Genomic DNA, 25,873 nt, shown 5'->3' on the forward strand with positions numbered 1-25,873 from the left:
GACAGCTCCAGGTGAAGGAATTACAGCCACAGACCTGACTTGCTTATAACCACTAAGAGAGGTTTAACAAGGTCAAAAATGCTCCACCCTGGCTAATAAACAATGTGCTCTTAAGGCACAGAGAAACAATAGGACTTTAGGCACTAAAAAGTGACACTTCGCCCAGATCCAGCCTGGGAGAAGACCAGAGAGAAAGGAGGTGGGAAAATAAGAAATCCCCAGCCCTTATTGGGTCCACACCCTCCACAGGTCGGAGGAAGGTGCAGGGGTGAGTGAGGAGAATATCCTTCAGAACATGAGTCCTCAGGAGCCTGCGACCCCACAAATGCAGCCTTCCCAGCTTTCAGACAGTCCTCTCCACCTGACGCTGAGCGCATGGTCCGTATCAAGCGGGTGGAGTTTAGATTGCTCGGTGCTTCCGTGTTCCCCAGAGAACGCCGGGGGAAGCGTGGGGTAGGGAAGAAAAGATCCTCTTTTATTTTGGAAACAAATCAGAAGGAGATTAAGGGAATGAAGCACCTTAAGCAATGCCCCCTTGAGACTTCGTTTCAAGACCCTAGGGTCTCCGCAGGCATAGCTCTGGCTCAACAACATTTCCCTTCTAGGAGCCAGGAGTGGCCAGCAAGGGAAGGGGTGGGGAGCAGAGGATGGGAGGAGGGTCAGGGGAGGTCGGTGCTGAGAGGTGGTCCCTGCCCTCCTCAGCCCCTCCACCGAAGGAAAGCACTGCTCCGGCCAGCACAGGGGGCGGGAGGTCCCGCTCCTTCTCCCTGGTACATAGGCATTATCTCTTTTTAAAATCTGTATATAATATATATATTTATATTCTGTATATATATATATTTATATATATATTTATATGGTCTATGTACATGTATTGCACAGGCCGCTTGCAGCCACCCCTGCTCCTGCCTTGTCAATGATAGCGGTTCCTCTTCTCTTCGCTTTCGGACGTGTAGTCACGGGACCTGATGCCGTTCTGAAGGTTGATGAGTGAGTCCTTCATCTGTAAGACAGGGAACCCCACCCCAGGCCTGGGTCTGTGCCCTCGGCGGGCTTCTCCTCCCAGCAGCGCCCCCTAATCTGCCTGAGGCAGGTCTCTGACCACGCCACGGAGCTGAAGGGAGCTGGGCTCCTCAAACAAAGGTGGTTCTCAGGGGCACAGTTTCAAGCAGAAAGGGGACAGCCTATCTAGCATGGGGTCCCCACCCCGCCCGGTCTGTAAGGCTCACTGGGTCTCAGGGACCTGAATCAAGAACCCTCTCAAAGCGTTCAACTGCTACAAGCAGCCAAGTAGACTGCCACTTACTTGATCTACTAGTCATTTCATCTGATTTCCCCACTGATCCTTAATTTACAATATGCCCATCTTTGTACATCAAAGCCACACTGTTCCCCCCAGCCTGGGACTCTCTTTGCTCTTGCCTATTCCAATCTCACCCATCTGTTAAGGCCCAGAACGAATCCAGACTTTCTCTGCCTCCCAGTCATCCTTCTCCTTCCCGGCCTCTCACATACCACACGCGAGGGCTCTGCACTGCAGTCGTCTTTAATTTCTTGGTGTCAAGTTTGTTGAGACCACAGCTATGTCTTACCCTTCCCTTGTACACCCAGGGGTGCCAGGCAGAGAACTGAGGAGTCTCCTGGGTGGCACCCGTATCAGTGAATTAACACCTGTGGGTCATGGGATGGAGTCTACATGGAGCAGTTCCAGCAGGAGAGTCCTAAAACGGCCCATTGTAACTCAACATATTTAAATATTGTCTCTGAGTAAGCTGCTCTGTTACAACACAACACAACATTTCCTGGGTAAATGGTTATGGATTTGGGGAACCTCTGGTCTCTCTCCTTAATCTACTACTTTCTTCTCTCTGGTTCATCTACATCCTCTGCTCAGTAGGGATGAGGGTCCCATCACTGTTCTTTTAAAAATTATTCTTAAAGGGAATGAAACAAAACACCTCTCTTAACACTTACAGGGTAGAGTCCACCAGGCTACAAATCTGACAGCTCTAAGCCCCTCTTTAAGGGGATCCATCCTGAAATAGCATTCACACTTGGAAGAGACCTCTGGGTCATGCAGTCCAACTGTCCTCTATTTAATCCACAAGTGCCTCACCCATCACCATTCCAGCCCTCCCTTGAACACTTCCAATGTTGGAATCTCAGTCCTCCACAGTGGCCCATTCCATTGCTGGAGAGCTCTAACCCTACGCAGTCTGTTTTTATTTGATGACTCAAAAAATTTCAATTCCTTCTGGCCCTAGTTCAGTGCCCTGGAGTTTACAGTAAGTCTAACCCTTGTTCACCTGTTGGACTGAATGTCTGAAGACCATCCTGTTCTTCTCACCCATGTTCCCTTCTCTTGGGCATATGGATAATTCCATCACCCCTCCTTGACATGGCAGGGCTTCCAAACCCCTGACTAGGCTGTTAACCATTTTTTGGTTTAAAAAAGAAAAAGGCCTCCCTAAACGTGACACCAAAGCCAAACATGATACTCTAAATACACCAGGCTGGATCCTGATAGCAGCAGTTAAGATTTTCTTTCCTCAGTTTAGAGCTAAGACCAAACTATGAACAGGAAATAATGTTTAATAATAATGAGTACCTCCCATGCACCATCAAATCCTGACAGCAGTTCCATGAAGCCACAGTGACAATTCCTATTTTATAAATGAAGAAACTAAAGCTCACTAGTAGTAAGTCCCTTGCTCAAGGTCACAAAACCAGTTAGTGGCAAGGCTGGGATTCCATCTTGGGTTTTGCTGATCACAAAACATCAGAAAGACACCTTCTTAGGAGTAGAGGTTTTACTGCAGCAGGACAGATCCTCAGTCTAGTATCTTCCTAATTCTCTCACATTGCAAAGGTTGGTTCCTGCTCTCCTGACAACCACATGGGGACACTTTTTATAACGTATTAAGTTTTTCTGGGGGAAAGAGGAAGCTCCCTCCCCCAAGGAAACTGAGCTAATCATTGATTTTGCCCCAGGATGATTTTCTCAAATAGCTGGATCAAGTTTTAGGGAGGAATGTAGACAATTGCACAACAGAAATGATATTAGGAAATGAAGACATAGCACAGCCTTCTTCCCAGCCCCTCAGCACAGTGCCTGTGAGGAACAGCAGCTACGGGCGGTTGTGTGTCTTGGATGGTACTGGGGGGGTGGTATACATGGAAAGGAATTTGAAAGACATGCCCTTTGGGAAGGCAAATTTCTGTAAAAGGGGGGCAGTTCTCGCTTTAAACTCCTGTCAGATGGCTGTGGGTTACCAAAAAAATAAATAAATAAAAATAGTTCTCCTTCCATCTAACCTACGGCTTTCCTGCTGCAAATCCAGTGTGGTGTCATGATGATTGTGAATGTACCTGTGTTTCAAACAGCCCATTCAAGAATGACTGCAAGTAGAACAACAGATGGCCCGAGAGCAGAATGAATGGGAGGAAGGAGTCAGAGTCTGGAGGGTGGTGAGAGAGATGGTTGTCTTTCTCAGGGAATAAGAGGAAAGAGTTCTGTCTCCTGAAGACTAGGGCAAGCGGGGTAGGGGTGGGGGGCATCTCACCTGGTCAAGGAGCATCACCGAGGATTTGATGATCTCCCTCCATTTTTGGAGCTCAGTATCGTGGTACTTTTGTTGGGACTCTAAGAGCTGGGCCCATTCTGTCTGAGACTGGGGTAACCTGTTGGGTAGAAGAACCCCGGCAGCTGGAGTTATGCTCAGCGAACTGTCCTGTGCTCCCAGACCCCTAAAGGACAGAGAGTCACATCAGAGTGCTTTGTCCTCTGTTCACTGCCCCTGGTTCCCCTGTGCCCCAGATCAGAAGTGGACTGGAACTACAGGGACAGATTGCGAGGGCTTCCCTACGGGCTCATCCCAGAGGCTTACTTCCTGGGCAAGGGCAGTGTGACAGTCCCGAGGCGATGGGAGGGCAGGTGCCAGGGCAAGGCATCGGGTGGGGCGGAGGTGCTGGCAAGGGGACGAGGCCAGGATTACCTTTCTTGGAGCCTGAGACCCTGCCAGGCAGTGAGGGTCTGCGTGGTGTATTCCAACATCCAGAGTTTGTAGAAGAGCATCATGTTAAGGATGACCAGCAGCACCAGACTAGGAAGGAGACACAGGGAAAAAAACAACAGCAATGAGGTGTCATCTGAGCCAGGGACATCCCTATCTCAGAGGCTGCTGTCCCTGACTGGTCGGTCTTCCCAAGCATCGCAGTGAGTGAGCAAGTAAGCCCGAGGGAGGCAGAGAGAGAGAGAGAGAGAGGGAGGGGGAGAGGCAGCCTAATCTGGAGGGGCCGGGACACAGCAGGAGGCCATGGATAGGGGCGTGGGGCAAAGGCATCGGACGGGAGAGACACATGGGCACCCGGAACCTGGGTCCCTTGGGGAAGAGAGGTAAGGCGGAGAGGGAAAGACATGAGGGGGGCAAAGGAGTAATCATAGAGCCAGTACCTGAAACAGATCCTAGTGGGAGCGGGGGAGAAAAACAGGGAGGAGGCAGAGGTTAGAAACAGACGAGTGTGGGGAAGGGGAAACCGCACTTACATCAGCCGGAGAGCGAATGAGAGAGTATGAGAAAGAAATGCCAGAAGCAAGGACACAGTGGATAAGGAAACCCATCAAGGAAGCAGGGACAGAAAGCAGGTGTAGACAGACTTGGGGTTTCACGATGCTAAATCAAAAAGAGGTTCCTCCCACCAACCCAACCTCAGGACTCAATGGCAGGGTGAAAGGGAGGGAGGAATCCCAGTGGGAGCCCAGCTCTGCCCTGGGTGTGCCTTACACATGCCAGCAGGACTTCCCCAAGGTCAGTAAGGCTCCTGCCTGGACCTGCCACCACCCGGCAAAGGTCTCGGGGACCAGATGAGGTCTCCCAGAGTCTGGGTCAGAATGGCCAGAGACGGGGAGGAGGCGAGGACAATTCAGGGCTAGAGGACCCGGAGACACTGTGGGAATCCTCCTCTCGGCCTCCCTGGCTGCCTAAAGATGATTTTGTGAGAGAATCTCACGGAATAGAGGGTGCAGACATAGGTAAAGAGGGGACCCAGAGGCCACAGAATTGGGCACAGATACTGGTGCACCACTTAAAAATGTCTTAGCTCTTGGTCCAGTCTCCCAGCTTCTTTGACCCAGTTTTCTCGACAGGGACAATAGCTACCCGCCCTACTAGGGCTGTTCTGTGGATGGAAGGGAACGAGTGTCCAATACATACAGCAGGCCTCCCCCCGGGGGGGGGGGGTTCTTATCATTAAAGGAGGAGACACAGACACACATAGGAAGACACAAAATGACAAAAACTGGTAGATAAAACAGAGATAGGGAGGAAAAAAAAAAAAAGACCAGACAAGGAAGAAAAAGCTCATATTACGCCTTGGAGTTTTCAAAGTGTGTGTGATACTGTATTTCCCATTTGTGTTTCTGGCACTATGGAGGGTAATCTTCCCTAAACTGGCAGCTGCAAATCCCTGGGGCTACTCTGCTGCGTTCTTGGGGTTCTCCGAGTTCTTCAAGAGACCTTTTAAACTTTGTGTTGAATTTCCACGACACCATCTTCAACTGTCTCAGCACACACTGGATCACATGAACGCCCACCTCTCAGCGCATGGTGCGCACAATCTCAAAGACGGTACTTGGGTTTATGTTTGCAATCCTGTCTGTGCTAAGTGAAGGTCAAGGGACACCCCCGTGTGCTGTCGGAGTGAAGGCTCAGCAGGAGGCTGAGTCACCTCGTGGCAAGCGTGCAGTGGCAAGAGCCTGCCAGACACAGGGCAAACTGGCGCTCCAGCCCATCCCACATGCAGGCTGTCGGCGGCCCCTCGCCTGGATCCTGTTGCGCTGAATTAGAAGATCTGATGATCCTCAACTTACAAAGCCCCAGAGTTAACTAATACAATGCTACCCCACATACTCGGGGAGCAGCAGGAGCTCTGAAGGTCAGTATGCAGAAAGAGCTTACATATGGAACTAATCTGAGGTATGGTTTTCTATTTACCAAAATCCAATACCAGAGATTTAATTTTAACCGAACAATAGCATGAGTCAGACTAAATTGATGTTGCTAAATGTGAACTCAATTGGCTTCACAGTTGCCTTTGTATTTAATTTTGTAATGTCTTGGCTTCCTATGGTCTACTTGGAAGAATTTTGCATCTGCTTACTTGAATAATGTTATATATTCAAGTAAGGTTAGTAAGAGAGTCCTACTTACATTCCTCACAGACTCCTCTCCTGTAAGTGGCCTCCAGGGTCACTCTTTGTCACTCTATATTCCACATAGAAGGTCACATTCACGCGGTGGCATTAATGCCAGGGATGATTAACCTGTGGCTGCAGCCCACCCTTGCCTCCCAAGCTCCAGGTCCACATCAGCAAATACCGTCATTTCATCTGAATAACGTACAGCAACTCGGACACGCCTGGAGCATTATCGAGTGTCTTCCCTGACAATCTCACTAAATTCCAGATTTCTGTTGATGACATAACCATTTGTGGTCCCTGGAATCAGCAGTTCATTTCCCTTCACTGCATAAGCAGATGGGCAATGAGCCCTCCCCCTGCGGGATCTCTCGGCCCCGGCCCTCATCTCAGGCTGACGGCAGTCTCACCTAGATGGCCACGGTTCACTCCACTGACCTCCCTGCCTCCAGTCTTTGCTTCGAGTCTATTTGCCATGGTGCTGTCAGAGGGATTTTTCTTTCAGTGCAAATCTGACCACGTCACTCCTGGGCTTCCTTCAGAGTTTCCTGAGGGTGAGGCTGTGCCCTGCCACTGCCTCTGTGAGAAGGCTCCAGCAAAGGCCAGGGAGGGTCACAGAAGCAAGACTCAATTGGGGCCATTGGGCGTCTGGTGCATGGCAGGTAGAGCCCCACGCACTCTCAAAGCACGCCCCCATCCAAGGAAGGCATGGATGCCAGGCAGGGGGCTGAACCAAGCAGAAGAACTGTCCTAGCTGCTTCCTGTCAAAATGGTTCAGAAAAATCCTGGCCAGGCGATGGCATGGACTCGTACTTCCAATAGCTGGTGGAGTTCTCCCATCTTACATCTTCATTTCTTTCGCCCTCCTTTCTCCCTAGCCCAGTATTTTTCTGTGCAAGTTACTGAACTTACTGTTTTATAATGTCATAGCCATTATTATAGTCTACATTAACATAAGCACCTACTTTCCTATGCTGAAGTCATTGCTTTTGTCTGGCTACCCTGCCAACGTGTGGGCTCCGTGAGTGCACGGTTCTGGGGCCTGGCACCGAGCAGACGCCCAGAACATTTCTTGCGAATGAATGAGTAGACTCCTGAAATGCTCTGTGGCCTTTCTACATCAGCATTTATCCAACTATGCAGGGATTCTGAATGTCCCATCTCTTTCACACACTGGAAACTGAGTTCCTGAAGGGCATGGATGCTGCGTGCAGCATTTTCTTCTGAAGGCCTAGCATACAGTATATACTGAACAAAACAGAGAAAAAGATGCAAAGAGGTAAGAAATGACAGACAAGACTAGAGGATGAAGGAAAAAAACAACAACAGGGAAAACAGCAAGGGCACTCAATGCTATGGATGAGACACCAGGCAGGAACAGGCAGGTGGTGGTGGCGGGGGGAGGAGAGCCTGGAGTCCCTTACACACAGCTGATAACCAGCAGCAGCTTGGACACGCTCTGCAGGTGGAAGCCGTTGGGGGTGTCCTCGGGGATATGCCGTGTCTGCGTGGAACCTGTGGGAGGACAAAGAGGCCGTGACTATGGTGACCCACAAGCCCACCAACTTCTTACGTGACACTGGTCAAGCGGTGAATGTCAGGGGAACAGCAACGATATGACGAGATATGCCCAGCCCTCCAACAGGAGAGGGCAAACTCCTCAAGGGCAAGGTCAGCATGGGTTCAGTCAGGCAGACACTGAACAAACGAGAAAATCAACAGACCTATGTGTAGCTGGCACACACAGAGGCAGGGCGAAGTGAGAAACGGCACTGGGCTAGAGCCAGATTCCGGCTTTGGTTTTGTTCCTAATCAGCTACGTGGTGCTGGACAAGTCACGTAAGCTCTCTGGGAGTCAGTTTACACACGTGCAATGCCAGTCAGAAATCGTATGTGCACAGCACACAACACAGGAATGCTGGGGTGAAGCTGGGGATGGGGACATGGGAGGCTGGCTCTCTCTTCCCCTCTAGCTCTGCTGAACCCACAGGCATGTGCAGAGCACAGCTGGAGAAATGCTGGATTAGTTGGTCTCTAAGTCTCCGTGTAGTCCAAGGTTTCCATAGTTGAGCAAAGACATGTGGCTTTGAATGGCTGGATGGGAAGAGGAAGAGATATCAAGGGAATCCACAGCCTGGCGGGGCAGGCCCTTGGTGGGCTGTGGGGTTACGTCAGGGGGGCTGCCTTGGACTCCCTGATCCTTGTGTTATGACATCACGACTGGGGTCTGGGCTTTGGATTCTCCTTAGCATATTTTCCAAGAACTTGGAAACTGCATATTTGAGGCTACGCAGGTTAGCCATGGAGCTTGGGCAATACAGAGGCATAAACATAAAAGACACCTTTCGTTAATCAGAGCACACATACGGGTTCAGCAGGGGCTGAGGAACTTAAAGGGCAAAGAGGAATACATAGGGCAATGGGAGTCTCAGATTTAGTGAGTTATGTTCAAATTACGTAGACATTATACCCAAGGTACCAAATGAGCTCCTGCGCCCAAAGCCTCAATCTATACCACCCGCCCCCAATGGGCACACACCTGCCACATGCTTGATCCTGTGGCCCACATCTTCATCAGTGGGCGTGGTGACAGGGCTCATCACCTCTTCCAGGTGAGGGACCCGCAGGTGGGCATGGGGACGCTTCCTCCTCCGCACCGTCGGGGGCTTGCTGGCCTTCTCTTTGGGAGACTGTCTGTGCATCTCAGCCAGGTAGGTGCTCTCCGTTTTGGCCAGCTCGCTCTCTGTCAGAGACAAAAGGACCACGTCAGAGGCCACCTTCAACCCAACACAGTGGCCTCCACAAGCAAGTCTCTGGGGCAACCACCTTCCCATACCGCAGTCTGGGAAGTGGGCTGGACAGCCAGATGACCCTCAGGGATGACCATGAGCCTCAGAAAGTACTCCTGGGACCCAGCCCCACTCAAGCCCCCTCTGGGGCCGTCCAGCACTGTGTGGAGCCCTACGTTCCGAACATCTGCACCCTCTGTGTACAGTCTGGGGCACACCGCACACTGCCTCAATGGATGCACTCACAGGCGATTTGCAGATCCTTCTCGTAACAGAGAACACCAGTCTCACTAGATCTGTGGCTCATTAGCGGGGAGGGGTATTACAGATGCCTTAATGCTAAAAGTATAGAGATAGTCTCTTGAAAAACGCACATGTCCACATACATGCAAAATTCGGTATCCATTTCTGGGGCAGAATTAGGGACCCTATGGAGTCATTCTCGGTCTCTGCCCCCATTCTCCATGTTTCCCTTTCCCCTGAGCGCTGGGCGACAGCTGTGCTGTTCACCCGTTTCTGCAGCCCGACTAGCAGTGATGGTAGCGCCCACCTAGATGGCGGAAGTAGTCCTCCAGCCCGCTCCAGAAGTTCTTCTCGATGAAGGTTTTCACTAACCCCCAGGGCTGTTTACGATAACGCAGCTCTGTGGAGACCCTGAGGAACAAACCAGAAACAAGATCGGTCATTTCCTGGGTGGACGGTCTTCTGCCGGGGGAAAAGGGAAATTAGGACTTAAGGCCAAAGCAGCTTCACAGGTGTTCTGCACTTTACAAGTTAACAGGTCTTTTCACGTCCAGCACATCGCCTGATCTCCCCGACCACCTTCTGAAGTCAGCGGACCTAGTGGATTTATCCTCATTTTACAGAGGAGAAAACTGAGGTTCAGAGTATTTAAGCAGTCTGAAGGCTAACCATGAGGGATTCTGACTCCACGCCCAGAGCTCCTTTGTGAGGCCACACTGCCTCCTCCCACGGGGACTCCAGAGGAGGCCGGGGAGCCCGACGGCCAGCCAAAGGGAGGCTTGGCCTGAAGTTTGGCCCTTTTGAGCAACAGACACTGAAACAAAGTCAAGATGGGCCACTCTTTTGTCAGGGTCCTTCTTTCCTTCTACAGAGACTTTCAAGTCGGAGTCAAGCTCTGGGGTTTCATCACTTTCACTTTTAAGAGCATCATCCGCTGGCGCCCTGGCTCCTGCCTCTCCACCGCAGCCCAGACCGCACCAGCGCTGGCTCTCCCCATCGCTGGCCACACTGCTGCCCATGTCTCCCGCACAGCAGCCCTGTTCTGCGCCTCCTCCTCAGGTCCATCTGCATCTGTCCACAGGTTCTCCCAGCTTCTTCCTCCACCCCGTGGTTCAGCCTGCTGGTCCAGCCTCAGCCCTCCTTGGGGATGCTACCTCCACCCATGGCCTGACAGCAGGACGCCTAGACTTGTGGCCCTCACTTCCCCTCCCAATGCCGGTTCACTGAATCAAGGATGGGCATCGCCTTGTAAAGGTCTATCCAAGGTCAACCAGTTGCCTCTGCGTGGACTGCATGGAAAAGACACACAACTGGAAGATCCTGAGGAACCTGGAGTTGAGAAACCTAGACACTGTGGAGGAAAGGAAAAGAGGAACAGGAGGGAGAAGGGAGGCAAATAAAAGGAGGAAGGAGGAAGAAAAGGGAGTAGGAGGGACAGGTGCACGCTCAGAGAGCCGCAGAGACTCCACCTCCTCGAAAAAATTAAGAGGATGAGGAAGATGCAGGCCCTTCTTAAGGTGCTCTTCCTGATTCCCTGAGATCTCTGTGCAACCTATTATTAAACCCCTATTTTATATGAACTATGTGAGTGAATTCCTGTTCCTTACAACCAAAAGAACGTGGTCTAAGATACAGGTATAAAAATCTAATGCTTTTCCAATGGGCACGTGTCCTGACTTTTCAGTTAGACCACAAGCTTCTCAACACGTCAGGGTCTAAATTTGTCCCTTCCTTTGAAAGCACATTACAGTGCCCAAAACTAATTATTCACTGTCAACATTTTCTAACCTCCGACAGGTGCCTGTGCTGAGTGCTGGGAATAACGTGGCGAATGGAATAGATTCCTGCCCTCGGGGAGCTCCCTGTGAGACGGGGAGGCCAACGGCAATGCACGTGGGTGGCACAAACGCGGCAACAGGGAAAGAGCACAGGTTTACACGTCTCAGAGCTGGGTTTCAGCACTCACTAGGGACAGGACTCTTGGCAAAGTTACTTAACTTACATGAAACTCATTTTCTGATAAATCCACCTCCTTGCATTGTTCTGAAGACTCCAGCGAATGTAGGTAAAGCACCTACGCAGTACTTTATAATCCATAGCAGCCAATAAATAGTGGTAGTTATAAAAGTTTTACTAAACAGATGAGCATGGTGGTAAAGGGAACACGTGGTAGAGACAATAATTAACTCCCTCACAACAGGGACGGTAGGGAGATCCTGAAGGCTTCAGAGAGAAGACAGAATGAAGAGAGAGTCGGCAGCAAATATGCCCGACCTCCTCCTTCCCCGTTGGAACACGTGAATGCTTTCTGACGTACAGACCCCCACCGGAGACCCCCGGGCCCTCCGCAGCCCGCACCTGAGCCGACTCTTGTTCCGAGCCACGCGGGTGAGCGTGTAGCGGTTGATGGTGTAGAAGTAGTCGTGGTAGGGCACGTCGTGGGTGAGGACCTCGGCATCGATCACGTAACACTCGCTCTCCTGGCTCGCCTTGTACATGGTCTGTGCGGAGGAAAGTCCGTTGCACAAAACTGGGAGGGGCAAGAAATTCAGAAAAGCTCCTTTTCCAAACTCCCTGCCCCACCCCAGGACGGCTGAATGGAAGACCCAGAGCCACAGGCAGCATGACACTTGCACCCACAGACTTGTTCCCGACATCTGTCCTCAGTCCTTCGCGACGGAGCAGGGGATTTTCGGGCCTGCTCTCGCTGGCCCCTGCCATGTCTCTGCTCACCTGTGTCTCCCTGACAGTGGCGGTTTTGGGAGCCAGCGGGTTGGTGAGGGTGATGGTGTAAAGGATCACTCGGCTCTGGTTTCCATTCTCTTCCTTCTTCCACGGATGGAAGATGATATCTGAGGGTGGACGAGAGCCCTGGGATGAGGGAGGGGACGCACTGCCCCCTCCCCACATGCGAACTTCCCCTCCAAGTGAACTTCTCCTGACTGTGCTGACTCCCGACTGGCCCCCAAAAGGGAGCCAATGGGAGCCTGAGGGCTGGGGGGAGGGTGGGAGGAGGGGGAGTGAGAGCAGAAAGAGGCTCATTGTAGCATTGCCGAAATTCTACACAAGGCTCCAGAAAGCTGATTGTTCCTGGGGCTGGGACAGGAGGTCTCGGGGCCACCTACGGGGGTGCTGGCAACACTGGCGTTACTGTGGCGAGGGCCTAGGGTCCCCTGGGAACAAGTCCTTTCCTCTAACGCATGACCTCCCCATGCCCTCAGCATGTCCTCTCCTCCTGGCACATGGGGCTGCTGGTGCCCAAACGCTCTGTCACTGAGTGGGATGCTTAGCAGCTCTGCTGGGCCAGAGCCCGGGTCCCTGCTGTGGGGAGAGCAGGGGTGAGGGGAGGGTCCAAGGACGAAGCCCCCCAGGCCTAGAGGTGAAGCCCAGCCCAGGCCCTTCTCAGCTGCGCGAAGTGGGGCGGCACCCGCAGTTTGGGTTTCAGCGACCTCAGTGTGGGGACCGCAACGCCCACACACAGGGCAGCTGCGGGCACTGAACGAGACAACACAGCACGCGTGGCACAGCACAGGTGCCTCGCAGCGAGCGGGAGCTGTGTCCTTCAGCAGGTGGTGAGCCCTGGGAGGGCAGAGACCTGGCAGGGCTCATTCTCTGGGAAGTCTCAGGGTCAGCGCAGAGTGTTTGATGCGCAGCGGGTGAGTGGAGGGTGGGTGGAGGGCCACGTGCCCGGGGAGGAGAAGGCAACAGAATGGGGGAGCTCAGCACCGTGGGAGGCCAGAAAGAAGGTGTCTGGGCCGCCAGGTGGCCAAACGAGGGAGGGGAAGGGAGCAAACGTAGAGAGGGAAGTAGCGTGGACAGAGACGGAGGGCTGGGGGTGGGGCCCACTGCAGAACAGACCAGAGAAGCGCCTCTGCTCCATGAAGTCCCGCTGGAAGGGCGAGTTGGTGAAAAGGAGGTCGTAGAGCTTGTCCACGCTGAAGTTGAAGACTTCATTCACGTACTGCCGACCGCTCAGGTCCTCATAGAAGGCCTGGACTTCCCCTGCACGAAAGACAGCATTAGGAAGTAGACAGTGACGGCAGAGGGGCAGGGGACCCCAGGGACATCTTACCAGAGCAATTATGTCCCCGGCTAATGTGGACACAGCCACCACAGAGCCCACAGAGCCAGGAAGCTGGGCTCGTGGGCTACGAGGTCTGTGAATTTGCTTCGGTTTCTTTCCTCCTCTGGGATGCAGACTGTCTAGTTGACACTGTCCATTCATCCTTTGCAAAGAGCTCGGGAACGTACTTTTGCTTTTACACTTTCAAACCTCCCTAATTCAGTTGGTCTTAGACTAAAATTCAAATAAATGACTACTTCCTGAGGTTGCCTGAACCCAAAGCATGGGTTATCGAGAGTCTGTTAAGTTAACTACAGTTGACAACCAATGGCTTCGTAACCCATGCACGGGTGTGTTCACGGGATGCAGATTAATCAGGAACCATCTGTTTATAGAACAGCTGCTAAGGCTGGGGCTCACCCGATGGGCTGCGAACCCCAGCTACTCGGGCCTGCTTTCCTTCCTCACAAGGCATCTATTTCTGCCAAGGTTCCAATATCCTGCCTTTTAAACTTATGACTGCAGCTGTAGCATACAGCAAAAGAGGAATATGAATCAGAATGAGCCAAAAGGAGGGGCACACAGCAAGGTCTGGGAGGTTCCGGAAGTGGAGCTTCCTTCATTCTCAGGGATGCAGCACCCTCCGGGGGCACCGATGTGTGTCAATATGCAGAATATTGTGTCAATATGCAGAATATTGCCAACCACGGAATTTCCCGAATTTTCTAGCTGCTACAGGAGAATGCAGCTGAGGGTACAGGAGAGTTGCTAAAGCCCTAGCCTTCCCCCCAAACCCCACAGTCCCTCATTATGCATCCGCATGGGCGGGTATGTGATCTCAAGTAGAAGGCTGAGATCTCTGAACCCCGGGGAGACTCAGAGAAGAACTGAGGAACATCCTACAGGGACAGTGCGTACAGATTGGCACTGCACAAACGCAGTCTGGGTGCTATTCCCATCTCAGTTTACGTGACTGGCACCGCCGGTGTTAGGCGGTACCCAACCTGTGCAGGCATTTGCACTGGCTCTGGATCCTGGCTGAGGGTGCGCAACCCAATCAAAGGTCAGAAAACTACAACAGGTGACACCCGAGAGATTGTCCACGGATCCACGAGCGAGCACGGCCTGCGTATCCTAACTAGTCATAACCTAGCACCAATTCGATGGGGCAAAACCGTCAACCAATTTCATGAATGCTGAGGACTGAGCTTTTCTCCATGCAGTGCAAGAAGCAGCACGTACCCAAGTGAGCTCCCCGAAGCTAGCCCTATGCAGGAGTGAAGCAAGAAGCTACCTGCTTAGAATCATTAGAGAGAAGACGAAGTCTCCAAAACCTATCTGACCCAGCAATACTTTTTCTCATCGCCTAGCCCAAACACCCCATGCTAGAGTCACTAACAAGTTTTGCAGCTTTCTTTCACATCTATTAAAAATTTAATTTCCTAGGAGCAGCTGACTGGCGCCTTCCTCATGGCATGTAAACATTGCCTTGCCTCCTGTGAGGGACAGAGTCAACGGGGGGTACATTTAGTGACAACACTGGATGGCAGAACAAAGCACTATCTGTCAAGCAAAGACAGACAAACACAGAATGATGAGACTCCTGCAGTGAACACCTGAAAAGGGGGAAGTGCGATAACAAATGTACCTTTCAACACAGGCTCTGTCACCCTCCCTTCCACCAGGGACCTAGAGACTGACTCCAGTTCCCATGTGGAGGCCTCCTTTCAGCCCCCACAATGGGGAGGGCAAGGGCTGCTTCAGACCCATCTTCACGTGCCCACCTTCATCATGGGTGTCAGAGGAGTCGCTGAGCTCCGTGGGGATGTCCTCATTGTCGTTGAAGTCCAGTGAAGGGGAGTTCACGGGAGCGATGATCTCAATCTTCTCCCCTATGATGTTGTCAATGGCAAGCTCCTTCTCCAAGGACCCGTCTCCCTCCAGCACCTCCTCCTCCAGGGGCAGCCCGTCGAACTGCGGCCGAGACAGAGGAGTCACCCACCGGGGCAATCTGCTCTGGACACACTCTCCAAAGGGAGGTTGGGGACCCAGTCTGGGCAGCCCTCATGATCCCAGCACGGCTGGGCTGGAGTCACATTCTGGGGTCATTCCCGCTCTGCCGTGGAAGACGAGCAAACACATCTGGGGGCGCTGGCCATCCCAGCAGCACGCCACGTGCCGCAGAGGACAGAGCTGGCTCTTCCAGGGCCAGGGCCTCTCCTGGAGCCACACCCCCACCATGGTGTGACAATGCCAGCATGCTCCAGGTACTACTGTTTTCACCTAAGAAGCTCAAAGGGCTTCATAAGCATTGTTTGACTCATTTTCCCCTTAGCCTTGGAAAGGAATCAATACAATCCTTCACATTTGAAAGATGACCTTGGGGACAGAAAATGAAGACTAGGCATCAACTGAATAATGTTTGCATTCTAAGGCCAGATGTTCTGACCTCTAAACCACTGGAAAACAAGGCTCCTGTTTAGGGAAGTCCTTTCCTGAGGAACCCTCCCATTCTGCCTGCCAGCACATGCCCTGACCCTCTTCCTTCATCAAGATTCTATCTCCTCTATAACCAAGTCCCACAGGACTGAGGCCTCTTACACATTTGTATAGCTTCCACAGAGTCTAGCACAGTTGGAAAATAAACCACAGTGCATGCACTAGGAACTCTAAATATTAATCAAATGAGTGAATAAATAATCACAGTTCTATAGTTCCATATCCATGCATGACTCTGATGTCAGTTCAAGGCAGTGAAAAAAGACCTCGAATAGTTCTCCACCAGAGGGGCTGATCTGGGGCAGCCTCCCAAGAGCAAAGCTCACACAATGGATTGGGGGGATGGTTTTCATTGGTTCAGAGTCAAACCCAACCTTGTACCCCAGGCACCCAGAACCCAGCTCTGGACCCTGTATTCTAGCTCTACACCACTAGAATACAGAGAACCCACCCACTCCAGGATGTCTCCTTGAATAAACTGACCACAATATAACCAACCTCCCCCCTACCCACCCCAGGTTGGGTTCCTGTGGCATTAACTAAGCTAGGTAGCCCTGGCCACAGGACCAAGGGTGGAAGCAGAGGGCTGGCTGCCCATACCGACACGGGGGCTTCACTGCTGCCCGTGGATGTCAGTGTGCTGTTGGTGATGGATTTCTTGGGCAGCTGTGGACTGGCATCCGGCTTGGTCTCTATGCTGCTCTTGGATGAGCTGTCATTCACTTCGTTCTCTTCAACAGGGATCTCCTCGCAGTAGCTGAGAGAAGAGGCCAGTGAGCCCGTGTTAACGTCAGTGGTCAAGATGGACAAGGATTCTAAGAACCTCAGACCTGTCTATCCATCCAAAATGATAGGATTTCCCGCTTCTTGGCATTGTGTATGATCTTTCTCTCACCAAGATCAACCTCCTCCTTCCCAATCTACTCCTGAAACCTCCTTGCCATCTCACCCAACCCATCCCTGTCCCCTGTGTAAAGTTTCTGGCTCCAAACTCACCTTTTCTAGGCAACCTCCTTAGACTTATGCCTACCTATTAATAATATGACCACTATTATTCATCTTAAGCTATTTTTGCCCCATCAGTACCCATCTCATCCAGAGCCTCTGAATCAAAGATCTGGGTTCTGAGCATATATTTCATTTCCCAAACAGTGACTAAGACAGGACTCTGGACACAGTGCTCCCTCAGTGCTATTGCCCACATTCTAGATCATAACTAGTAAACTCCTCCACATCGTACACCTACGAGGGAAAGCTCCTTGAGATGAAGGTGGGTGTCCTTCTAGGGACACTTCAGGATGCCACTGCAGCCCTCCCCAAGGGAGCCATCATCATCTTTTTCATCATGATCATCAACATCTGACTTACACTCTACATATCTTCCAATGTGTGACAACTCTCGGCAAATCACTACCTGCATTTTAGAGATAATCAGACGGGTATGCACAGAGGTGAAGTGACGCCACTGTTCGTACCCGAGCCCAGGTCTGGGTACCACTGCACACTCCATGCGCTCACTTTCTATCCCTCTATGCCCCTCGCACTGCCACCAAGCCTGCGCCTACCTTTCCAACCTCAGGCGTGCTTTGCGCCAGTCTACTTGCAGTCCCCATCTTCCTTACCCTATCGACCCCACGTGACAGTGATTCTCCCTTCTCCTTCACTTCCTTCCCTTGGCTTCCAGGATACGCAACTATCCAGCATGCCTCCTCCCGGGCTGAATGTTCTTCCAAGATCTCCCTGGCTGCTTCTGCCACTTGAGCACTCCCAGGCCCCGTCCTTGAACTTCTTTTTATGTTCACTCCGTCACTTGGAGATTCCAGCCCACCCCATCTAGTGGCTATCCACTAATAACTCCTGAGTTTATGGCCCTAGCCTAGGCTTCCTCGTGAACTCCACGCTCGTACCTGAATGCCTGCTTAACATTTACACTTCGCTACCTGGTATCTCAATCTCAACTTCCCTAAAATCACCCTCCCAATTTTCCCCTCAAACGCGCTCTGCCTACAGTCTTGCCCATCTTCATTTAGAACAACTCCATTCTTCCAGATGGTAAAACCAAAAAAACCTTGAAGCTACTTTGGTTCCTTTTGGTTCCATCAGCAAATCCTTCCAACTATATTCAGGAACTAACCACTTATTGCCATTTCTGTTGCTACCCTCCTGGTCCAAACCACCACTATCTCTCATCTAAATTACCTAAATAATTCAACAGTCTCTCATAACAGGTCTCTTGGCTCCTGCCCTCGTTCCCTTCAGTGTATTTTCAACGTAGAGGCCAGAGTGATCCTGCTAAAATGTTAAGTCAGACCTTATCAATCATCCACTCAAAACCTTCCCATCCCACTCTGAGTAAAAGCCAATCATCACATTGGCCAAAAGGCTCTCAGACTCCGCCCCCTCCGTCTCCCCGACCTCATCTCCACCAGCCACACTGGCCTGCCTGCTGCCAAGTGCCTGGAATGTTCTTCCTGCAGGTACCCCCCTGGCTCATTCCCTCACTTGCTCCAGGGCCTCACTTAGATGCCATTTTCCCAGCAAGGACTTCCCTGCCGTCCTGCCCCCCAGCCCACCCAACCCTCGCTCACCCCATCGTGTTGAAGTCATCATCGGGGGGCACGTAGTCCTCGTCATCACTGGTGAGGCCCAACTCGTTCCCGTAGCACTGGTGAACAAAGTGCCAGAGCTCCTTGGGGCACAGAGGCTGCAGGGGAGAAAAGATGCGACTCTGACCCTTCCTTTCTCAAGTCTCACGTTCTGCATAGAGCTGGGCCAGCTCGTTTGGAGGGTAGGAGCCGTTGCCCTCTCTCTCCCTAGCTGCACTAGAGCAGAACAGCCACCTCCACGACGACTCCATGCATCTTGCGGATCTCAGCAAGAAGCCAATCTTCTGCAGAGGAATACGGATTTTGGCAAAGGCAGGAACGTGGCCTTTCCTTGCCTGTTCCCTCAACAGAGGTTTGCAGAATGGGACCCACTGGCCCTTGGAGGATGGTACCTGCCCCATCTTCTGTTCCTAGTGCTAAGGTCCAGCATTAGTGGCATAAGCCCATGTTGCTCTGGGACCCCGGGATCCCAGAGCTTCTGGTTTGGACTCGGAATGAGCACCCAGAGGTCCCTGATCCAGTCTCCACCCACCACAGAGATCTCCTACATTAACTGTGCTCATGCAGCCTCTATTGGATCGCTTCCAAGAATGAGGTTTGACCACAGAGGTGGCCCATTCCATAGCTGGAGAGGTCCTGTGATTCCAAAGAGCTCTACATTCTCATAGGATAAGGGGTCCAGCCCTCCCTTGACTACCTGAATACTTCCTTATTCTGGAGTGGAATAGGTTTGCCTACAGTTCTGTGCACTAGTTCCAGTGTTTCCTTATTTCACCGGGTACCTACGGGTCCTCCTTCAAAGCACTGTCCTAAGAAAAGTTGGTTCTCCTGGGGTTCAGAGTCTCTGGAGAGAGGCAGAGGAATGTCAAAGGTCAGAGGTGGAGACCATGATTGGGAGGAAGGGGAGAAGGTGGTGGGATAAGTGTGTGGAAAAGATGGCAAGGGCAAGAAGAAAAACAGGAGTGATCAATATCTTTTTTAAAAAAACTCAAACTTCAAGAATGTTAGTAACAATAGACCTCATAAAGAGTCTGAGAGCTCACCAAGCCCGCCCTTTCGAAACATGGTTTAAGGCCGGGCGCGGTGGCTCACGCCTGTAATCCTAGCACTCTGGGAGGCCGAGGTGGGCGGATCGTTTGAGCTCAGGAGTTCGAGACCAGCCTGAGCAAGAGCGAGACCCCACCTCTACTAAAAATAGAAAGAAATTATATGGACAGCTAAAATATATATAGAAAAAATTAGCCGGGCATGGTGGCGCATGCCTGTAGTCCCAGCTACTCGGGAGGCTGAGACAGGAGGATCCCTTGAGCTCAGGAGTTTGAGGTTGCTGTGAGCTAGGCTGACGCCACGGCACTCACTCTAGCCTGGGCAACAGAGTGAGACTCTGTCTCAAAAAAAAAAAAAAAAAAAAAAAAAAAAAGAAACATGGTTTAAGAAGCAGGCAGCTGGCAGGACACCATGAGCCAGCATTCGGAGAACTGCCCGGGCCAGCAGGGTTTGGGGGCGGCAGCTCTCTGGGCAGGCCCTCACAGTGGCCCAGGGAGGCGCCTCCCCCTCCTTTCTCTGCAACCCCCTCACCCCAACCATCTCTGGCCTTTATGTGCAACATTCACCCCACCTGGGACACATCTGCTTCTCTGCCAAACCGTGTCCTACCCTGCTTCACTGGCCGCCTTCTCCAGGCAGCCTTCCCTGACCAATTCCACCTGGCTCAACGTGGCTGCCCACAGTTAGGACAAGCACAATTAGCAAACCCCCTTCAGCATGCAGAAATTCTCACGATTATTTTGCAAGGGCATCTGCAAAGCATACGGATGACCCTGTGTCTTATTTAGAAATGGCAACGGTGGTGAACTAGAAATTCAAACCTGCCAGTGGAGACTCAAACACATTATTATTTTACTGTTATTGATGGATAATAAAGGCAGAGGACCTCAGCTCAAGTAAGTTTTCAGGATTGATACCAGAGCTATCAACTGTCAGATCAGAAGAAAGTGTAAATAAGAAATCTGCTCAGTTTTCTTATATGACAACTAGTTTGAGCTGGAGTCAAGGCAAATACATTTATATGTTTAAATACATACATGTCAATCATATATATATATATATATATACACAAAATTAACTAACATGGGGGGGAAATAATACACACACACACACACACACACATATATACACACACACAGACATACTGGCTTGGAGACAGTTTCCTAACACCCTACTGCATCTGAGAGGAGCTCCCTAGGGGCAGGAACCATGCACCGCCTTCATCTGTGTCTCCTCACAGTGTCATTTAAACGTGAGTAGTCAATTGGTGGCAGTGTTAACTATACTTTCTTATTTTCTATATTTTGGAAGCTCTAGCACTTGGGGCCTTGTTGACTGGCGAGGGACCCAGCAGGGTTAGCAAATTGGTAGAGAGAGAAATCAACTCATCTGGGAGCATGCCCTTCACATGCTGCCAACCAATCCAAAGCCCACACTCCCAACTGTCCCTTCATCTAGCTCCAGATCATATTCCACTGTCCTAATTACCCCAGGCCAGGTACCTGGCAAGCAGAGACAGCCCCTGTCCCCTGAAGCCTGCTGAAATTAGCCAAACCAGCCAATCCCAAACCTGCTGGCCTACTCCCCTACCTCACCCACTCCTTCCTGCAGAAACCACCACCAAGGCTCCTGCCCGCACTCTGCCCTCACTCCCCCTGCCTCCCAACACACTGGCACGTCCCTGTGTGGCCCTGCAGGACATACTGTGCTTCCTGTTTCTGGGGCTCTGTGAATATGTCACGAAAACTTCTTCCTTCCTGACAGCATGTCTCTTACCATACCTGATTAAAACAAACCCTGGTACATCTAAAGCAGTGGGACTGAAGTGCCTGAAGTCACTGAGTGCCTTACTCCTGACAGCCCTGAGGCCGTAGGCAGAAGAGGATAAACTACTTCCAGGACCCAGGACAATACCCTTAGAGGGAGAACGCGTTGCTCACCACGTCTGGGGGATTTCCAGAACTTTGAGGAAACGTGGGCTTCTCTGGAACTGGCCCATGCACAGTAAAAGCAAACTCTTCATGGGGGCCACACCCAAGGGGACAGAATGTTCTGGGTGGGCATTCCTGCTGGGGCTGAAGGACGTGGCCGGCCAGTACCTACCTTTTCCAGGAGAGCGTTCTGCCAGAGCCGGAACATCATCATGTACGTCCTGTCCCGGGCCCCAAATGAAGTGAAGAAGTGCTAGATTGCAAGAGAAAATGGCGAGAGATGTCTGTTCAGATGTACACTACAATAGAGACATGGTCCTCCTTCCTTTAAGAAAAGATGCTGAGCTCATCCTCAAATACTAACGACTCTCAGTGACCCGTGATCACACACAGCTGCATTAGCGATGGGTCTGGGCACCTGGGACCTGAGTCCCCACTGTGACCAGGTCTTTCAATTTTTAGCCACCCCTTTCTCAATGCTTCTCTCCCTGGTTTGAAATTCTCATCTCCACAAAAGATGTCCTTCACCTGCCTCCTGGAACTGGGCAAAGGGTGAGCTGTGAACTAGCCTGAATTGAAAGACAAGACAAACCCACTGACTTTTCATTCATTCAACAAATATTTGAATATTAGCATGTGTTAGGCACTCTTCTACATGTTTGGGGTACAAGGAACAGAACAGAAAGAGACCCTGTTCTTTATCTAAAATTGAAGATCCTTTATAATACGCAGGAAAAAAAGCAACAGAAAAACAGATTTTACTGACCCCCTACGAGGTGCTCCACAAATGCTATTTCATTTAAACCATACAAAAAGACTTTCGCAATAAACAAAGCTGCCACTAACAGACAGTAACAGGCTGGTGAGGTTGGGCAACATGTAGTATCACATAGCTGGTTAGTATCAAAAACAGAATTCCAACCAAAGACTATCTGACCCCAAGTCTGCTGGGTCTTGCCACTGAATTGCCCAAGTCCAAAGGAACCATACACTTTGTCTTCAGCAGAAATCTAGTCCACCCTAGCCTTGAAACTATTAGTTTTAAGGCTCTGGTGAAAAGTTAAAGTTCACTATTTTCTCTGTCCTTAAATTGATCTACCACATTCTCCTCATACTATTAATAACAGGGACACTCCATTTCCATCAGACTCCTCCTCCTGAGATAGAATCAGCTATGCTGACATGAAATGACGACTACGTCCACTCGCATAGTGCCTTACAGGGCAGTGTTTTCCAATATGTGATGTTATTTCAAGACCGTCAAATAGGTATTGCTGGCTCCATTTTACACATGAGAAAACTGAGGCTCAGAGAGGTTACATGACATGCTCACAGTCGAGGGACTCAAATTCAGGTGTTTTGGCTCCAAGTTAAATGTTCTGCCAATCCACTCTCCCCTGCTCAGCCTCCAACCACCCTGCCCACCCTGGAGGAGGTTCCTGGGATCCACATCACCCTCACTGCCTCTCCCCCTGTCCTGTTAGTGCACTTGGAGAACAGAAGGAATGGGGGGAGTGGGGTGGGGGGAGGATGGGGAATAGAAAGTCCAGAATCCAACTCCGCTTACCTTTTCTGAATCAGTGCAAACTTGGATGGCATTGGGAATGAGGCGAGCTGTTTTTTCTTTAGTCATGGAGCAGATGTCTTTCAAACGGACTGTCAGCTGGCGTCCGACGGCACAGAGAACAGAGAAGAGCAAGAGGAGGCATTAGTGGAGTCGGGCAGGGAGTGCTCACGTGGCAGCAGTGCGGACAGGGAAACCGGATCACAGTTCACATCACTCCTAACCCTGGCAGGGATCACCTGGTTTGCCTTCTTATTTCACAAAGGCCACACAGCAAGGTAGGGACTGAGCCTCAGTCACAGCCGTGGGTACACTCTTGGCCCAGGAAGCCTCCTTTCTCATTTCTACATTCTGTGCTAAGCACGCAGAGGTCCTGCTATTATTTGCCACTTACAGAAACACAGAGCACTGGCAGTGGATGGGACCACAAAAGTCACCTAGTTAATCTTTCTCCACCGAATCACACAGGATGAGGAAACAGGCAAAGAGAGAAAGGACTGGCCTAAAATCAGACAGCTAATTAGCTGCAGAACCCAGAAAGTGTGCAAGGTAGTTCTTCTGAGTCCCAAGGCCAATATTCTTTTTTCCACTTTACTAGGTGCTTCCTTCTCTGCTAACTCATGCCGGATATTCACCTGCGTTTGCCAAAAGCAAATGCTCTGAAGTCCTCTGTCCCACACCCAAGAGGGAGGGAGGCGGGGAAGACACGGTGGAGGAGATCCTAATATTGGGACTGAGAACTAGATATCCTTCAAGACTCAGGCATGTGTTTTTGTTGATTACACACAGGCTTGGGAGGAGCATGAAGTCAGCAGAAGGACACAAGTGAGGGCAGCTTGCTCAGCCACAGGCCAGGGAACAGCCCAAGGGAGCCAGCCCCAGGTCTTTACCAGAGTTTCCCAGCGGAAGATGTTGCTATAGAAGCAGATCCAATTTTCAGAGAGGTAGAGTCGGCCCTGAAGGAGAATGTCTCTTTGGAGTGCACACGAGTAATCTGTGGTAGGGAGGGAGACAGGAGACTGGCTCAGGGACAGGAGGCATTTTCAGCACGTCATCCCTCGCACCAGCACCAATCTCCCACAGTGACTAGGGGTGCCAGACACGTGAACCGGTGGCCAAGGAAGTCCCTGGCATCTCATGATCGGGAACATAAAGAGGGTGCACTGTGCAACTGCCTGGAGGCCGAGTAATAAATGTGGTGACAGAGGGGACTGCAAAAACTAGAGGTAGGAAAGACCAACACAGTTCAACTCAGTCCCTCCCCACACCCACAGTTATGCCAACCCCTTCCACCGCTGGGCTATCTGCAGAGATAAAAGCGGCAGTGACTCCTGCCAGGTCGGGCTCTTGAGGCTGCCACAGACCTGGTCCTCAGCCCCGAGCCCTGAAAGCCGGGGCCAGCGCTCTGGACATCCTCTCTCCCTGTTCCCAGACGGGCGTGCTTACTCGGGTTGTCTCACAGCCTCCAGACAGAAGCAGCCCGTGCTATGCTGGCGACTCCCAGACTTCCTCCCTGCCCCTCCCAGGTCACCCAGCTCACCAACAATGAGGCGCTCCGTGTCTGGAAGTTGCTTAAAGAGCTTTCTGAAGTCTTCATTTCTCTGCTTGTAAGTGGGGCTTAACACCTGCATGACAATGGCCATGGTTAGCAGGATGCCCCTGGGGTCAGGGTTCCACAGGGTCAGGGAGGACGGTGCAGGAGGAGCACTTGCTTGTGTGTTAAAAAGGCAAAGATGAAGCTCTGTTGTCCCACAGACCCTAGGAGCCACATGGTGGGGACAATCTGGTCTTGCGAGATGCTTTGCAGCCAGTGCCCATCAAAGAGGAGATGGCGAACACATGAGGACGGGCCCACATTGTACCCCACAAAGAGAAAGGAAGGAGGGACACCTCCAGGGGGCTTCCTGGGACCCACCATGCCAGCTACTGCTGTCCTGCCTTCTGCCGGCTGGCAGCACCGCCTTGACAGTAAAGTGGGGGTCCCAGGGGGCTGCCCAGCCCCCCAGCAAGGCCCAGGAGATGATGGTGCCTAGCACACCTCTCGGAAGAAGGTGTTGTCATGACTAGCACAATGAGCACTTGGCTGTGTGTGAAAAACATGATTTTTTTTTTTAATCTTAAAACATAGTACTAAAAAAAAAAAAAAAAATCCTAAAACATACAATGAGTGCCAGAACAAGTACACAAGTAGAGAATTCAAAAGCACACCTGGCACACTAGAGGCACCCACCTTCGCTCCCAACCTTACAGGATTACCTGACCCAGCTCTTACAGTGCCAATGAGGGAACTAAGGCCAGAGAGAAGCGCCCTGTCCCAGCTGGTCAGCGGCAGGTCTCACGATCCCTGGTCCTGTGCTCACCTCCCACCCACCTCTCACAGGCGCCTGCCCACACACCGCCTTAGCAAATCCTCCTTGGAAATTCCGCCAGCCAGCTGAATACATGGGAATCCTGCCCTTTCAGGGCTTACGATCTTAAAGTTAAAAAAATGAAAATAAAAAACAATACCTGCCCGCAGATGAAGGGCACTCAAGGGTGATACACAAAAACAAGTGCACACCCAGGACGAGCCACGCACGGTGACACAGACACATGTGCATTCCACCCACCAACGCGCTGACCTACTTGTCAGACAGCACTGCTGACCCCCAGCCAGGAGCACGTGCCTGGTGCCTGGCGACGGAGTCTCCTGCTGACAGTGACACTAGTGGGTCTCTGCTAGTTACACTTTCGCACTCCCTTCCCTGAGGATCCACTGGCACACATCTGTGGTGACGAGGAAATGAGCCTTAGTCCGTTCACTTTTTGGCTTTCCGTAAAGCAAAATGGCGCACAAGGAAGCTGAGCTGTGGCCCGACCGTATTTGCAGCACACGCCGCCCACCTGAGCTGTGGCCCGGTGGTCTTTGTGCTAGAGGGAAGGGGAGGGCTTCAGG

The 25,873-nt window shown here is 51.5% G+C and overlaps 1 protein-coding gene across 6 annotated transcripts in view; it reads right to left on the minus strand.

The window, feature by feature from the left end:
* Positions 1 to 913: 913 nt before the first annotated feature.
* Positions 914 to 25,873, minus strand: part of GRAMD1B (GRAM domain containing 1B) — a 164,512-nt gene continuing 139,552 nt past the window's right edge. For 2 of the 6 annotated variants that reach the window (XM_069468796.1, XM_069468797.1), the window contains 17 exons: positions 24,479 to 24,563; positions 23,829 to 23,932; positions 22,942 to 23,037; positions 21,547 to 21,627; positions 18,379 to 18,494; positions 16,391 to 16,547; positions 15,076 to 15,265; positions 13,087 to 13,230; positions 11,962 to 12,080; positions 11,587 to 11,729; positions 9,536 to 9,639; positions 8,736 to 8,939; positions 7,621 to 7,711; positions 4,454 to 4,465; positions 3,996 to 4,103; positions 3,564 to 3,681; positions 914 to 1,003 (listed from right to left, as the gene is read on the minus strand). In XM_069468796.1, the coding sequence (XP_069324897.1) occupies positions 914 to 1,003; positions 3,564 to 3,681; positions 3,996 to 4,103; positions 4,454 to 4,465; positions 7,621 to 7,711; positions 8,736 to 8,939; positions 9,536 to 9,639; positions 11,587 to 11,729; positions 11,962 to 12,080; positions 13,087 to 13,230; positions 15,076 to 15,265; positions 16,391 to 16,547; positions 18,379 to 18,494; positions 21,547 to 21,627; positions 22,942 to 23,037; positions 23,829 to 23,932; positions 24,479 to 24,563 (1,962 nt within the window). Of the gene's footprint in view, positions 1,004 to 3,563; positions 3,748 to 3,995; positions 4,104 to 4,453; positions 4,466 to 7,620; positions 7,712 to 8,735; positions 8,940 to 9,535; positions 9,640 to 11,586; positions 11,730 to 11,961; positions 12,081 to 13,086; positions 13,231 to 15,075; positions 15,266 to 16,390; positions 16,548 to 18,378; positions 18,495 to 21,546; positions 21,628 to 22,941; positions 23,038 to 23,828; positions 23,933 to 24,478; positions 24,564 to 25,873 lie in introns of all 6 variants that reach the window. The other 4 variants (XM_069468793.1, XM_069468792.1, XM_069468795.1 and 1 more) reach the window with 3 other exon arrangements.

Source organism: Eulemur rufifrons, chromosome 6 (genome assembly GCF_041146395.1).
Source record: "Eulemur rufifrons isolate Redbay chromosome 6, OSU_ERuf_1, whole genome shotgun sequence".
Classification (NCBI taxonomy): Eukaryota; Metazoa; Chordata; class Mammalia; order Primates; family Lemuridae; genus Eulemur; species Eulemur rufifrons.